At 41.3% G+C, this 17,795-nt stretch overlaps 1 protein-coding gene across 1 annotated transcript in view; it reads right to left on the bottom strand.

Annotated features, from left to right (window-relative positions):
• Positions 1–17,795, bottom strand: part of GRM5 (glutamate metabotropic receptor 5) — a 492,030-nt gene that overhangs the window by 4,574 nt on the left and 469,661 nt on the right. The window contains exon 9 of the mRNA XM_004708891.2: positions 15,343–15,389. Within this exon, the coding sequence (XP_004708948.1) occupies positions 15,343–15,389 (47 nt within the window). The remainder of the gene's footprint in view (positions 1–15,342; positions 15,390–17,795) is intronic.

Here is a 17,795-nt window from a genome sequence, read left to right as displayed (position 1 = left end):
GCGGGGGGCGCTGCGCCCGCGCTGCCGGCGCCCAGGCTGCGGATCTCGGTGCTCTTGGGGAAGGGCTTGATGATGGCCGTTTGGTTGGGGTTCTCTTTCTTGTTGATGTGAACGGACAGCCGCTGCCACAGGTGCTGTCCCCGGGTGCTCTTCTCATTCTGCGCCCACGTAACCGACTTGCCGTTGGAGCTGTGGAGGGAAGGGGAGAGGAGAGGTGACTATGCAGAGAGGTGGGCCCCTCGGCCTGGGCTTCCCCAATGGTGGGTGTCCATGGGACCCAGGGAGCGGAAGATGACCCCAGTTCCTTTAGGAAGGAGGGCAGCGAAGGACCAGGTGGAAGGCGACTGGGGTGATGCGGCTTTTGCGGGTTTGCTTTCGTTTCAGTTAAACACCAACAAACGAACGAAAACAAAACGCCATTTTATCTGGCCTGCACTTTATCAATCTGGGGATTCTGCCGTCCTTGTGAGCCATCTCGTCGCACCAACAGCTGTTTGTGCTACAACGTCAAAGCGCAGGTGCGCAGCCTGTGGCTTTTGCAGAAATGCCAGCACAGTCGAGGGCTGCCTCAAGTTTGCTGCCTCTGAGTAGAGCGCAGAAAAGTCACCAGGAAGTTCAAGAGTGCTTGCAGTTTGTTTTTATTTTGTAGCCCTGGGTTGGTGAGTTCACTAGGGGTGAACCTAGTTGGACCTCCTGATCTTGAACCTGGGGTTACTTAGTCGGTTTTCTGCTGAAAACTACCAACTCAGGGAACATAGACACAAAAGTGTAGCTCATTAGAACTCTTCTATTTCACACTCATTCTTACAAATTTATTCTTAGGCCTAAAATGTGAATAACCATCGCATGAGGGCCAATGCTAGAATGGTGCTTTCAGACCAGGGTCTTGATGGGTGCTGTCCCTGACTTGATTTCTTAGGGCCTTTCTTCCTCTTCCCTTTGCCAATCAGTCCTTTTGAGTACCCACCCCTGGGTCTGAAAGTCGTGCCGATGATGTGACAATCCATGCTGATGCCAAGAGCTTACCACGAAGACTGAACACCAACTGGAACTAGAAGGGCTATCAGGAACAGCACCATTTGCTAATTGGGGGGTGGGGGTGGGGCGCTATATGGCTAGACCCTGGCATGAGCACCCATCACAGAGGAATCTAATCAAACCACAAAAACCGAGCCCACTGACATCTAACCGATTCCCAAGACTGTAAATCATTACAGCTGCAGACAGCCTCAGTATTTTCCCTTACAGCAAACGATAGGCTTTGAACCGCCACCCTTTTGCTTAGCAGACCAACACCTAAGCCCAATGTTCCGTTTAAGTCCACAGAGCTCTGTTTTAGGGGGTGGGTGGGTGCTATATAATAGATGGCCTCACGCCATCTGTGTTCCAAGGCTTTGGGAAAACCATTTTTAATCAATGTCCCCAATGGTCAGTAAATAAACTCAGGCTTAAGACTTACTTCTGAAAAAAAAAAAAAAAAGACTTACTTCTGGCATTTGCCAAAGATCTGACCCCAGACCTGTACTGGTCTGGAATGACTTCCAAGAAGGTGGTTTATACCAGCACTGTGTCCCTTCCCGCCAAAATGTTTCTGAAGTAGATGTATCTCAAGCTGTGGACCAAGGAACTCTAGCGAGAAGCTGCCCTTCCTCCGTGTTCCCATGGCTTCCTTGGCCTCTTTGCTGGGAAGCTGACCCACTTGCCTGGAGTTTCCGCTCTCTTTGGAACCCAGCTGCCTTTCGGCTGCCTGGGTGCCACTGTCAGGTCCACTCTGCCCATGGCCGATTCCTTGGGTAAAAGACCATCATTTTTGTCGCTCCTTTAACAACAAACTACTTGACTCTTTGCTACACTGCTCGTCATTCTTCATCTGTCCCTTTCTGCTTTGCCGGCTTCCCTTTCGCTACCCCTTCCTCTTAATTTCACAGCACTCAATGTACTCAACATATTGCCAATTGTTGTTTTCCAAAATTCGGGAATGTGAAATACACCCCCAACCCTTCCTACAAAGGGTCAGTCATTTCTAGATTTTGAAGGTTGGAATGTTTCATAAACAGCTTATAGACTTTCCTTCTCAGTCATGTTCCAGGTTTTGTTTTTCTGTTTTGCAATATCCTACCCAGTTATTTGCAACTTTTCAGTGCATTCCTTGGTTCTTTTCCAGGTGTCCACTAACTTCCGCCATATTATTAAGGAGGTATGTTTGGGAGAATGGTTGTCAGCTACGCCCCTTCTCTTCTAGCAGAATAATAAGCAGCCAACAGGTTAAGTTGCAATGAGGCTTTAAGTCGGCTTTTAATAAAAAGGATATGCTAGTAATTCGAATAGCTTGATTTACTATACTAAGCTTTACTTGATTGAAGTTCTTGCTCTCAGCCCAGGAAGCTAGGAGGTTTTGCAAACCCTGCTTTGTATAAATCTCTCCTTCTTGAATGCCTTTAGTTTACTATGCTGGAATATAACTGTGGGTGTTAGCAATGATAACCTTTGGATCACCTGCAGTCAAGCAAATAAACATGATTGGGGGGAAAAAAATCTCTGGTGACCAGCAGAGAAAGAAGTAATCTTAAGCAATCAACTCTGCACAAAGCATTGGCTTCTTCCCTGGACGTGTTTTTTCTCAGAGTCCACTGACAAGCGAGCGCTCAAGCTATCTGATTAACACAGGAACTGGGCAGAGGAGATGCAAGAGAAATGGTGTTTCAATCCACCTGAATGACCCATTCGTCCCATGGGTCATGAAAGATATTCTCATCAAAGCGAAGAGGAACTCCAGGTAAAGAAAGACAAAGCTGACCCAGGAGCAGGCCCATGTCTGCTCATTAGCGGGATGTAAGCACAGTGAGGATAGGGACCATATCTACCTTGTTTATTGGCATACGGCAGGATCTTCATAAGCACTGATGGATGAATATGATCTTTAAAATAATAGGGACATTATTTTATTATTATAATAGGGATATTATTAGATTATTATCCTGGAAAAGACACTGGGCAAAGGATCCTAATGTTAGGATTCCAATTCTGGATCTGCCATCCTGAATTCATGAAAAAGCGCAATCACTAAGCCTCTATAAAAAGAAATAGCGTTACAGTGGTCAAGATCGCTGTGAGAATTAAATGCAATTATGCCAGTGGAAGGGCCTGGGAAGGAAAATGTGCCTAAGGATATGAGTTTTCATCTTCCCAGTGAACGGTAGGTTTCAGAAGATAAAAATAAAGTACTTCAGTGCTATTTTGAGCTCTCGCTTCAGGAAGAGAGATAGCAGCATAAAGTAAAGTGGGATAAAGACACATTGCTTGCTGTTCTTCCTGCACTTGACCAATGGTCACCAATGTTGGAGTTCCATGGCCTGACTTTTTTTCACCCTAAACAAACTCCCGAGGTGAGTCCATCTACACTACTGACCTCCCCATCCGTCCTCTTCCTGAGATTCCCCCACTGGTCTCCCCACTTTCCTATCTCCTTCATATTCACTTGACCAGCTTTCCCTCCTCTCGCTTCTTGAAGGAAGCTTTCTGGATTTCCTCACACGCTTGAGTAGGTTAGGTTCCCGTACACCAGGGATGGGGTATGTCCAGCCCATGAGTTGTATAAGGGCCACAAAATCATCAATACTAGCTAACATCACACACCTCATTAATGACGCAGTTCCAGCCATCCCATTAGGAGTGAGTTCATTAAATGTTTGACAAGGATGATATTATAAATATTCAAATGGCCCTCGTCCAATAAAAAGTTGCCCCCTCTGGCCTTGGACCCTTCATATGGCACATATACCTATTTGCCATGTGTATCTCACTTAAATAGGGTGTCATGAAGGCAAAGGACAGAGGGTTAGCATTTCTTGATATAGCAATAGTAACAATCAAACTGACTAGAAAACAATGACCATTCAGTAATGTTCTGATCAGCTTTTACATGTAATTATTTTTTCTGTTAGATGTAAGCTATAAAATAATTCAATCATGATGACATTCTATGGACGTTTGCTCTGGAGCAGTGACAGTGGTGAAGCATGGGACTGCAGTCCCCAGGTCCGCAGTTCCAAAGCATCAGTTCTGCTGTGTTGTGGAGCCCAGGAGAAAGACAGGGCTTTCTATGCTTGTCAGTTCTGCTATGTTCTGGAGCACAGGAGAGAGATGGGCTTTCTACTCCTGTCAGTTCTGCTATGTTTTAGAGCACAGGAGAGAGACAGGCTTTCTACTCCTGTCAGTTCTGCTATGTTCTGGGCACAGGAGAGAGATGGGCTTTCTACTCCTGTCAGTTCTGCTATGTTCTGGCGCACAGGAGAGAGACGGGCTTTCTACTCCTGTCAGTTCTGCTATGTTCTGGAGCATAGTAGAAAGGGCTCTCAACTCCTGTCAAGGGTCACAGTCTGGGAATCTCACAGGGCACCCGTTTGACACTGTCTCGTAGGCTCACTTTGAGTCGGCATCAACTCCACGGCATTGAGTTATGAGGTTTTATTTTTTTAAGGAGCCCTGGTAACTTAGTGGTTACTCATTGGGCTATGATCTCCAAGGTTACCAGTTTAAAACCACAAACTACTCTGGAAAAAAGATTGGCTTTCTCCCCATAAAGAGTCGTGGTCTGGGAAACCCACAGGGACAGTTCTACTGTGTCCTATACGGTTGCTAGGAGTTGACATTGACTGACGGGCAGTGTTTGTTTTTCTTTTTTTGCTTTTATATGTTTCATATAACTCAAGTAGTAGAGATATCTACAGTAGGTGATCAAAAAAGGGAGAAATGGGTGTGTTTGTATTTTCCTTTCTTTTTTCAGATTCGTATATAACTGTTTTTGTGACACTTTGTGGGTGCGCTCCTTTTTTCCTTTTTTCAGATTCGCATATGACTGTTTCCGTGACACTTCCCCGTGAGGAAAGATTATTGATGTGGCATTATTATGAAACCTTAAATATGTCCCTTATTGGCTGAGTGATTCGGGGAAAATTAAAGATTTTAGGGGAGACTTTAGAAAGCATAGCAGTCCTGCTAATGCAAAGGGTAATTCATTAGCATTCAAATCTTCTATTATTTGGGACAAAATCTTGTGATTAATACTCAGCCTGCAATGGTTTCCTTTGTACATCTTCAAATTATGTTTCTACTGACGACTTGAAATAAGAAAAGGAAGGAAAATATTTCCTTATTTGTTTACAACACTTCATTGAATATTTCCCCCCCCAAAATTTAACCCTGTCAAGTCTGTGAAGTTCCATCTTTTATGATTTGCTCTGTACTTTTAGGGGGGAAAGCAATGTTTCAATAGCATTATTTAAGAATTCATGCTTTTGTTTCTTTGTGTTTTTACATGTTCTACCAGAATGATGCCTTCTACCTATAATCTTGGGAATTTATTCTCCTTCTTCTTTCTTTCCATGCCAGGCACTTAGCAATTTAATTATTTCAAGCGACCTAGGTTCTCTTTTGTTATTCTTATGAAAAAATTGTCTTCATTGTTAGGCCTCTCTTTGCTTTTCACTTCAAGGGTAGCCAAGAGGGAAGTGTACTATGATTTCCAACTTCCTAATTCCAAAGTATTTAAAGAAATGAACACATTTTGAATATCATTCTTGAATATGAATGTAATAAAATATTAAGCCAATGAAAGAATATCCAATTCAGATGCAGAAATCTTGCAACTACAGTTTTCATTTCAAATGAATTAAAATTAGTTTCTGCTTATTTTCATAAACTTTTGTCAGTATATTTTTCTTTTTCATTCTTTGGTTTTATTATTATTACTACAATGTATGGTAATGCATTTTAAAGGAAATACCGAGAGGTTGAAAATTGTTCACATTCAGATATCTCCATTAGGTGGAAGAATTTCTTTTTGAGCTTTGTGTCTAGATTTTTAAAATTACATTAAGAAACACATAATCATGCATAAAACAATAGTAAAAGCATCTGTTATGATTTGCCAAGATACAGAGTGAATGGATATAAGTAGCATGTCACTGACAGGACCAATTTAAATAGCTATGATGATATGTGAGTTGCTAGAGAAAGCACTTGAGTATATAGAAGTGAATTTAACAACTGAATGAGCTAATCACAATATTAACATTTGATATTTGTTTAGTGTATTATATGTGGCATATTGGGTCTCCATGAAGCAAAGCGATGACAGAAGTCCAAGGATCTACTAAGAGTATTAAAGAAATGACATGCAGCCAGTTTGGTTGTATGGGGATTAAGTAGAAATTAAAGCATCAGATGGTTAATTTTGGATTTCTTTTTTTCTGCTATAAACTCTTCCCAGCCACCCTTTGGTTAAAAAGGATCTTCTTCTGCTTTCTTTTCATATCTGCATAACTCATCACGAACTTATACCTTATCCTTTATCTGGAACAGATAGATGGTCTGATGTAGGAGACTTGAGAAATGGTCTGATTATTAGAGACATATGTAATCTACATGCTTGATGAACAAATAAGCAAATAAATAATTGCTCATAGCTTCTTTTCCATGCTATTCTTCGACTGTAAAAAAAAGTCTATATTATTATTTAATGTTTAATGTGTTTGGCCTTCTTTCTCCATTCCAACCAAAGCGATCTAAATGCAGGGGCTATCCCATAGTCTTTTAAACTCTCACCAGATGCTCGTCCATCGACCCTCACCTCAGCTTGGTTCCGATTCTAGTTCTTCTTCAGGAACATGTTAAAGTTTAATTCATATTTGTTAAGCTAACTAGTTCTTTGGGCAACAATGAAGCCTCCAGCCTTTTGGTTAGTGGACAAACACCATCTGCGAACTCCCTTTAACAACAACAGAGGTTTCCCCGCAATTAGTGCACATTCATTACCTAAGTCTCCTATGGGATCCTCACTGTTGCGGCTCCCCCTTGAGGATATTCATGCAGGGAACACATTAAAGTCACATATAATGCAGGTGCATCAGGGGTAGGGAGTTTCTTGGGCCGCCATGGAGTTTTCCTCATCTTTTGATCTATAGTTCAGTTACCTGTGCTTCAGCCTGAAAACTAAAGAACTTCTCACACCTGAGATTGAAACTCCAGGCTTTAGTTGCTGTGCTCTGCCTCACGTTAAAAGGTTTTTGTATTTATTTTTGGACCAAAATAAGAAACACTTTCTTCCTACCACCACCTTTCGATTTCAGCTAAGTACTTCAGCTCAGGCTTGTAACTTAAATCAACTGTATGAAGAGCCCTTCAGTTTAAAGGCTTGAATCCTGGTTGGAGATGCACCACTAAGATGCTTATTGTCTGTAGCAGACCCTGGCTTCTGGAGGTGATTTTTCCTGATTATATATATATTTTATTGGATAGAATGGGAAGATACAGCAGGTGTGAGGCACTAGGTCAGTTCCAGTTTGGTCCCCTTGAGGATGCTGAATACTGAGGCCCGGCTCCATTAAAATGACTTCTCTGATCTCCTAAGTACACTCCAGCTGTGCTTCTATCTTCTGGGTTCCTCAGTAGACAACAAGGATCTCTCTATTCTCTCAAACCCTGGACAGTCCATTCTTATTAAGTGCCATTGAGTCCACTTTTACTCAGATCGATCCCTATGACAGAGCAGTACTGTCCACTATGATTTTTGAGAGTGTAATCTTCATAGGACAAAGTGTCGGGCCTTCCTTCCACTGAGCAGCTGAGTCTCTGTGAACCACTAATACGTTGGTTACCAATCAACTGCTTAACTGCTGTGAATTTCCTGGGGAGCTGTTATTCCTTTAAAGTGTTTGTATATTTTTGTTCTCATGTACACATTATTATTAATTCCTAAAGAGATCTGTGAGACCACTGAAAGCATGTTCATTTTATGGGCTATGGCACTGAGTTTTAGAGAGGCTTGAAGGAGTTTTGTGCACAAAGGTTTAAATTACTGACGTGATCATATCCTCTTACGTAGGATACCAAAGTCCATGTCTTCCCATGGACTACAAGATCTAGGCGTAGGGGACACAGAGTAATATAAATGTCAAGTCTGCTTTGAAAATATGTAGGGAATCATGGAGATTAAAAACACACCCAAAAGGTAAAACCGTAAGTGTAGAAGCTCATTTTGAACTTCTTTGAATTTTCAATATAGAGCTCAGTGTCATCTGCACAGTACTCAAAATCCACGGCCACCAAGTCATTCCTGACTCATAGTGACCCCACAGAACAGACTAGAACTGCCCGCTGAGGGTTTCTGAAATGGTATTTCTTTATAGGAGTAGACAGCCTCACCTTTCTCCTTCTGCATAGTAACCTATGTATAAACTTCAAATAATTAAAGGATCCTTGTGCTGAAGAACCAGTTCAAAATGACTCATACAATTGATGAAATCTCTGACTCACTGATAACTTTTTTTTTTGTTTGGATCCATACATCCATCCATTGTGTCAAGCACATTTGTACATTCATTGCTCTCATCATTCTCAAAACATTTCCTCTCCACTTAACCCCCTGGCATCAGCTCCTCATTTTTCCCCTTCCCTCTCCAACCCCCCTCCCCCACTGATAACTTGCTTACCTTTTAGAATTACCCAAGTAATGGAGATATGGCAATATGATTAGGTGGATATTACTGAAAGATTTTGCCCAAATCGTTAAGTGTGACTAAAAGTAGGAAGGGTTTCTCTGGAATTCACTTCCTTTCTCTAGGACTTTAGGAGTCTGGGTTGCTTCCTGTTGGTTTGTTATATCAGAAACTGGTTTATTTCCCTTTTCTTTTTTTAGAGAATAGCAAGCTGTCAAACTTAACTGTCTCAAAAACATTTATATTGATTTATAACCACTGAACTATCAATAAAAACACATGGTGTATGTGTGTGTCTATGTGTGTGTTCCTATGCATTTGTAAGGTGAGGCCAGAGCCTTTCATAAAAGTTTTGACCAACTTCTCTTAAAAATAAAAGAAAAAAGATATGGAAATTTGCCTCAGTAAAGATTTACAGTCTTGAAACCCCGTGGGGTAGTTTTATTAAGTCCTATAGGATCACGATGAGTCTTGACAGCTATGGTTTTTAGACTATTGTCATCCTAAACCCCTGCTCTACCTTATCCCCACCCTCACCATGGAGTTTTTCTTAGATTTGGTTTAGTGTTTCTGCAATATTATTTGTGAGTGTTTTCTTCCCGGAATTCTTGAAACCTTACCCTCCCTGTAGATCATATTCCTTTTCCCAGTTTCTATCCAAATCTAGGCTATTTTTATCTGGATCACAAGTTTAACATCTTAGTTAGCCTATTGCTCCAGCAGGTTCCATATGCATGAGTTTTATTTAATTTTTACTAAGAATATCCATTCGTTTAGAGTGGCGTTCATCTTAGACTTTCTTGAAGACTTTCTTAAAGTCATGATCTTTAAGACAGCGTGACATACATACAGCCACACTCCTTGTTTGAATCAACAGACCCAGAGAACTCTTGGGTACTAAGGATGGAAGGTGAGCACGGCCTGCAGGTTTATTGGGCGTACACCGGCAACAGTTGCTGTGCAACGGGAGAGATAAACACCAACACACTTAAAACTAGGAGGGAGTGAAGCAGTAAGATACACGAGACAATTGTTCTAGGAAGACTTCAAAAGAGTTGACATTTAAGTTGGGTTTTAAAAGCTGAGTCGGAGTAGAAGGCAGTAGAGCAGTCATGGGCCTTGCATAAAGTGAAGAGAAGGAGAAAGAAAGATTAAGTCAGCTATAACCACAGCATGTTTATAAGACGTGACATAATAGAAAGGAGTTATTGTGTTTGGAGAAGTTTAGGGAACCTGGAAAAGAAAACAAACTGAAGGGAAATGAGCTGTTAGCGGTAACTTTTGAAGGATCATGGGTTCTTAGTGAGGGTGTTCGGATCTTAATCTTGGGTGACAGACAGCATATTGAGTACAGTACAAATTCTATAGTCAAGCTAATTTGTGCTCCAATCTGGAATTTACCATTTATGTTTTCCTAATATTAAGTCAGACAGCATAGAAGTATGGTCATGCTTATTTCCCTCCACTCTGTCCACATCTAGACCTTATTGTTATCTTGACACAGGTTGAACACCTTACTGTAGCCTATCTTGAAATACCATCTTACTTATGGAAACACACGATACATTTTGGTGGCTTTTATAGGTAATTATGAGAGAACATTAGATATCATCTAGGGAGTTATATCATTGAATTAATTTTGTTGCTATTAGATTTCACTTAGTGTTTTTTTCTCAGACTTGGTTTCTGAGAAAAGAGTCATGATTGGATGGAGTGTAGAACTGAGGACTAAAAGGACTTTCTTAGCTGGGTAATGTTGGGTGAGACTGTTAGTAACTGACAGCCAAGGAGTGGCTGCTGGGTGTCAGGCAACGTGCTACGTAGGTGCTACACTTGCATGTTCACATTTAATGCTTACAGTAACATAATAGAAAATTGCTATATTATTATCATTTTATAGGAGATGGAGATTGGAGAGGCAAAATAACAATCCTAGGTCACATACTAGCTACCCTGTTTCCCCAAAAGTAAGACATCCCCTGAAAATTAAACCTACTTGCGGTTTTGCCTCTTGCTGAAATATAAGGCATCCCTCCAAAAATAAGACCTCCCCGAAAATAAGGGTTTGGATTGTTATGATGATGTTCCAGAAGATGATGACATGACTGTCATTGAATAAATGAATAAATGAACCATAGATTGATGGAAATAATGGTAGTAACAAGAAATTCTTGATAATGTAGGGTTCACAGTTTGGTTATGCTGGTTTGTGATGACAACTACTACCATAACTTATACACGTAATAAATTTCCTTTTTTGTTGTTCAACAATAAATGTGTACTGTATTCTTCTTCTTCATGGAAAAATAAGACATCCCCTGAAAATAAGACCTAGCACATCTTTGGGAGCAAAAATTAATATAAGACACTGTCTTATTTTCGGGGAAACAGGGTAGAATCAAAACCCAAAGCAGAATTTAAGGTTTCTATTACTTGTGAAAGGTCACTAAATGAGGCTCTTGGGCAATTGTGTTAGCTCCCAATAATGCTAATCAATCCTTTTGTTGATTTATTTAATATCGCTGTCTCATTTTTCTCACTGGTAACTTGGACATAAAAATATATTCCTCATCATGTTCTGGGAAGAGTTTTATTTGTAATGTATGTGAAAGGACTATTACACTAATGCAGCTTTATAATAATGTTCATTTTTATTTTCATTATTTTATAACATCTCTCAATATAAATTAGAACATGGATTTGGAATGGAGCTTAGCAAGTAATGACCTCTACAAAAGTCCTGATTTGTTCGTAAGGATGTGCACTGCTCTTCCTGCACATACTTCAGATTTATGATTATTTCATTTTCACTACTTTTAATTCTGTTTCCACTAGCATAGTGTATGGTGCAAAATTTAAGGTTTATCCACGGGGCAGAAAAAACATTATGCTATGGGAAAAGAGTTCTGTATTGCACTGCAACGACCTATTTGTCTGACTTTCTTCCCCATTAGACTACAGATTTTCAAGAGCATTGATCAGGCCTTATTCATCCATTCATCTCTAGAATCTATCAAGTGATGGTTCATAGTAGGAACGTCATACATTATTAGTATATGAAAGAATAAATCATTGATTTATTTAATAGCTAAATAAACCTAACATAGACATGACACTTTGGGGCTACCTTTCAAATTGGAGATCTTGCTACTTTGATAATGATTATTGTGATATCACTGGTAGCAGAATCTCTAAAGCTTTATTTAATATACCCATTTATCATAGATTCTGTATCTACCATGTGAAAAACAACTTTGGGGGGATTAATAATTCATATAATTGACATAATTTGATAGAAACTACAAAAAACCCTCGTCGTTTCTCATAAAAATAACACTTTCTCACCCTTCTTCCTTCCTGCACTGTGGGTTGCTATCAATCCACCTACTTCTTTTGACTAAGGCAGCTCTTTCTTAGAGAGTCTTGTAGAATCTCAACATCTAGGCTTCTACTCCATTGGGTACCAATTGAGCACACCAGAAAACAGACTGCAGCAAGCACATTGAGGGAAAATCCTTGCTGAGCCTTGAGGAGCTGTGAACCTTCACTGTTGAGATTTTAGCCATTGCTGAGGGCGGGCCCTCTTGGCATGAACTCACAAGGTAGCAGGGGTTAGAGAATTGCTGCTTCCTAGAGCCCGCCCTGTTTAGGACTCTTGCACTTCTGAAATCAGGAGGTCTCTGCTGTAAAACACACTCAGACTGTCCACTGTGGAAATGTGAAGAGATGACAAGTTACACTGTATTCAGACAAAAAGGAAAACAAGAAAACACACAGATTTTTTTAAAACCACCAAAAGCAGCTCACTGAGGGGACCCCGGCAGCAGAAGCTGAAGTGCTGTGGATCCACAGAATGTTCTCTTTCCTTCCCAACTGTCGGGGTGGAAGGAGAAGGGGAAGCATGAGAGAATGTCTCCAAGTCCTTGCCATCTTAGAGATCAAGATCATGGTGTTCTTCTGTGTTATTACTATGTATGTTGTAAACACCCTTCCTCCACAAAAGGCCGCTTGGGTCTACAAGAACCACAAGAGACCTGAATCCATTGGATCGTGGCCATCCCACAGTTTCATTTAAGAAAATATGAGGACATGAGATGCAGGGTTTCACTCCTGGTTTTCTGTGGTTGTTTGAGCTTTCCTTAGGCTTTCCTGACTGCTTTACGATGGCCACTGAACCAGTCCAGGTGTTGCTGCCAGTTTTAGAGGTAGCACAGGACCCTTATGATGCTCGACTATGACTGGGAAGGAAATAATGATGGTGGTGGGGTAAGAGTTGGTGAGAAAGATGGGTTTTCACTAGCTGGTACTAATAGAGCCTATAAAAGTCTCATACATATTGCCCTCTCACTTGTCTTCCCATTCAATTCTAGAGTATGCAAATAGATAAATTACTTCTCCAACTCCTTTCTTACACTTTGCTTGCACTAGAAAGGTCTCCTCTCTATTATCTTTTCCTGTAAATTTAAATTTATTATGACTGCATAAATGTCAGGGTACATGCATATGTTCATGTGAACACAGTAGAAGGTATACCAAAGATCCCAAGACCAGGAGAATGTGGGCTGCTGCTTTGTGCGCCTCTAGACCCTTCCCATGCTGAAGGAAAGCTCCATTGTAACACTGGCTTTGTGGGTATGTTGGGGTTGAGTTGGTTCTTCAAGTAGAATCATTCTTGATGTAGAATCATTCTTGATGCAGAATAAATTATTTGCCTCTGCCCCATCAGAATGATTCTACTTGAACATATGCATAGCCTCTGTGGCTATATTCATAGAAATAAAGAAACAAAAGGCAGAATGGATCTTTCTATTCCTGGCAATGGGCCAATCCTAGGGAAAACTGGAACATTTGCTGATGGACATGTTCACTTCTCAAAGGGCTACCTCTGCAGATATAGATCTGACACAGGAAGTTTGTTCTGTTTGATCCAGGGTCCCCTGACCCACTGCGTCCCCCTCTCACCCTTACCCCTCTTCACATCCATATTCTCGCTCAAGTCGTTTGTGGAAAGTTCAAATCCAGGTTATACACCTCTGAGAGCTCCAGGGTTGACTTCACACTTCCGAGGACAATGGAGGTCTGAGCATGTCTGTGTCATCTACTCGAGAATTCTAGTTTTACAAAACATCAGTTTACGAAACAACAACATTGGAATGACTTCAGACTCTTGGTAAACTGGGCTTAGAGACCCCCTCAAAGGTCTTGCTTCAGTAGATGTGATAGTCAGCCCGGTTGGAGTGTTCGGGATTTCTAATTCTAGACTATTGACTCAGATCACAAGTCACTTTAGACAGAGCCCTGGAGCCTTCATTTGAGAAGTTGTTCCGCCAACTCCAATGCTGTGCACCTGGTATTTAAATACAGTTACCATGATGTTGTGTCACATCCAAATGGAAGAAAACCAAGAGTCCCAATTAGTTTGAGTTTTTCTCAAAAATCAATACCTCGAGACTCCTTTTCAGTTACACTGAGATCTAAAAATAGCTGTATAAAGGGATCGTGGACATCAGGCACAATAATGTGCACAATCACATTTCTTATTTCTGGAAGCTATGGACAAAAGTCAGCCACGCTTTGGGGAAGAGCTTCCATGAATCACTGCTTAGCCTGTGCACAGCATAGCCCTGGGAGCCATTCTCACAGGCTGCAATGTGACTGGCGACTCCACAGTTGTTTGGAGCAGTGATTCTTAGAAAAGCAGTGATTCTTTGACAATCAGAAGATACCCACCACCGAGGAAGCAAACATAATGCCTGGAGATAAAAATTCAACAGAAATCAATAGAATGATCTTCTTGCTGTGCAACGGGGTCACCAGTTCCCGCTCTCAGCACATGCACACACGTGTGTATATACGCTTCCTCTTGGACTTCCCTCTCTCTGATTTGGGCTGCTTTTCAGAAGCCTCCCTTTCCCACTCTGTACCAGAGATGTATTGAGAAATGTCACAATGAAGTTGAGGCAGAGTTAACTCAGTGGGGTGATCCCCCCCACTCATGGCTCCGGGTTTCTGGAACTCTTTAATGCCAACCTTGGCAACCTTTACCTCCAGAGCCCTTTTCTTGACACTCAGTCCCATGCAATAAAGCACGTTCATTTCATGCAGCACAGCTCAGTTGATGCGTTTAGCTACAAACACCCCAGTTGAGTACATATAACTCGGTGGGGAGAGGGTCCCTGGAATGAAGGAACATGCAAGCCCAGCAATAGAAGGTGTTGAGACCACACAGAAAGAAGTCAAGGAGCTGCAAAGCTAGAGGAGGATTCCTTTCCCCATTTCAGTTCAGGAAAAGCTTGTCGTTCTACAGTCTACTGATTGGAGGTAGCACTTGCCACAGGGTGTGAGGGGATGCTAATGCCAAGGGAAGTTGGATTCAAACCCAGGCTTCTCTGGGTTTGGGGGATGGAGTCTTCCCTCATTTACAATCCTTTCCTCAAAATCAGTTCTAGGCCTTTGCACTTGTTTTGTTAATTATGCACTAATCTGGTGAATTTCCTTCAGTCTCTTCCACTTTGCAAACTCCAGAACCATTTGACCATTAAGGCTTCAGACATGCAAAGCGCACGGCCTGGGACAGCAGCAGCATCTGGGACAGGAGGCTCCCATCACTTCACATGAGAATGGCATCAATTTTGCAAATCAAACACACACAGGAAACCAGGGGTGGCCCCAGTTGGACATAAGGTATGGGACAGGACGCACAGTTTACTGACAGCCTGGTCCAGGGAGCCGCCTGTTCCTCCAGCTCACAGACAGGTAGTTCACAGCGCCTCAGGCCACTTATGGTTTGCTTACCTGCTCATTGTTGCTCTCCCACCATTCCCCATACTCTCTTTGGGGGTGAAACACTCTATTTCCGACTTGTGCTGGGCCAGTCTCCTGTCTTTGTACCTGGTGAGTATGAACAAAGACAGGAGCAAACAGAAAGACGTGATTGCGTGCTCGACTGCCCGGCTGGACAAGAGCCATGGCTGCAGGAAGGGCCACCCCAGGCCAAACTGGGGTTCCTGGGATCTCTATTCGATGGGGCGGTTATTTGTTCACTGATGGGGATAATTTTGCCAATTCTTGGTTTTGGTTAAGCCTGTTGTAGTCTACTTTCTGCATTACCTGCTAATCTGTGCATTTACCACTCATGAAAATAATAAAAGGAACATGCTATAATTTGCAGTGCCTAACAGTTCATTTAAGAATGGATGAACCCACCCCTTCAGACAAGCTGGTTCCATTAGATATATAGGAACAAGGCCCAGTCTGGAAGCAGCAGTGCCTCTAGAGTGGTACTAGACTGCCTTCCCAGGGAGAGGTTAGGTAGGGGTCGGGTCAATGTGATGGGCACAACATGTGTACCTTCCCAAGTTCTCTTACAGTCCCTGCTGGGACCCCCTTTGACTTGTTTGGTTGGTTCCTAGTGCTACTTCTTTTACAAAATACACTTTGTAGAACCAAAAAAAAAAAAAAGAAAAAAAAGAATGGATGAACAATCAAGAAATGTGAAGTTGTTTATTGCTTATATACTAGGCACAGTGCTAGAAATTGTTTTTGTTTTGTTATTTTTTTTTCAGTGCTAGAACTTTACTGCCACTTAATCCCGACAACAGCCTTGTGGCAGAGACTCTGTATAATTTCATTTTGCAGAAGAGAAATCCTATGACTGTCAGGATTCAATAAACTGACCGAAGGCACCCAGTAAGTGGTGGGGCTGTGAATTGAACTCAGGGGGCCTAAGGCTATAACCTGTAGTTTCAGCCATTATAAAATGTTGACTTGCGAAGAAAAAAATCATTAAAGGTTTATCAATAAAGAATCTTCATCAACTACCTGCTATGCCTAAGGTACTAAATTTACCAAAGAAAGAAATTATGCTCTTTGGCTGAGAAATTTACCTAACTTCATTACACAATTACGCTGCCTTGGATTGATCACTTCCTATTGTGGAGGGTGGCCAAGCAGAATTGCCAGTCCCGCACTCCTGGAGGCACTCCAGGAAAACAAGGTGTGAGATGCCTAGCATTTGTCTGCTGTTTGGTATATCAAGATGAGGCCTTAAAATACAATGACAGCTTTTCAAGCTGAAGTGCTTTCACAGAAGTCATTTTTTTTTTACTTATCATTTTAAACCTGTGGAGTAGATAAGGAAGGCATTGTTATCCACATTTGTCAAACAAGAAACCTGAAGTTCACTAATGTGACCAAAGCCACGGGTAAGTAGAGCGTAACTGCCAATAGTGCTTGAAGATAATAAATAATTTCTCTTCTAAAACTGAATCTGCAAATGAGACTACTTCTCCCATTTTCTTGGGATTCAATAGGCAAAGATAAAGTAAGTTACCAATATCCTAGGTAGATGTATTTATCCGTGCAATAGATACATTATTTGTAATTTCTGTTTTGCTGTCTCAAAATTAATATAAAGTGAAATAACACACAACGTCCTGAAAATAATGATTGAGTTGGTGGTGTGGCCCTTTCTCTTATTTTTATTTTCTTCTGTTGTAAACTGTTAGCAACATTTAGAATTTGAATGAAAAAAATCTTATATCAAGTTAAGTGGATACAACACATCAATTTATTGAATAGATATTAATTGGGAATCTTTTAAGTTCCAGGTAATCGACTTTGTATGAGAGAGAGAAATGATTAACAGGTCTTGGCTTATAGGATCTAGATCAGTGATTCTCAACCTGTGGGTCGCAACCCCTTTGGGGGTCGAACAACCCTTTCACAGGGGTCACCCAATTCATAGCAGGAGCAAAATGACAGTTATGAAATAGCAACGAAAATAATTTTATGGTTGGGGGGCGGGGTCAGCACAACATGAGGAACTGTATGAAAGGGTCGCGGCATGAGGAAGGCTGAGAACCACTGGTCTAGAAAGAAAATGAAGGAGACAAGGTAGAACGTACACAAGTAAACTGAGGTCCAGGCCATTAAGAAGAGAGGACACGATCTGTAACATTGTCTCAGAGGAGGCAAAACTGCCGAACATACTAGATTCAGTAGCTTTTATTTCACAAAACTGCTCTATGGAAGGAATCTTTAAAAAGCACAGTCATCAAATGACACGCCACAGTTCAACCGAGAACACGCTCTGCGGCCTTGTGATTTGGGTTGCATAAACAGAAGACTGTTTTATGACTTAATTTGATGGATGGAATTATTAGTGGCCATTTCCTCATAAAGGTGGGGTCTTCTTAAATACTTTTACATGAAATGCCAGTTAATCCATTTATACTTTTTATTATTATTTTTTAATCATTTTATTAGGGGCTCATACAACTCTTATCACAATCCATA

Source organism: Echinops telfairi, unplaced genomic scaffold, assembly GCF_000313985.2.
Source record: "Echinops telfairi isolate 266 unplaced genomic scaffold, ASM31398v2 ScPeMD7_1713;HRSCAF=2227, whole genome shotgun sequence".
Classification (NCBI taxonomy): Eukaryota; Metazoa; Chordata; class Mammalia; order Afrosoricida; family Tenrecidae; genus Echinops; species Echinops telfairi.
This window is presented reverse-complemented; position numbering and strand designations above follow the sequence as displayed.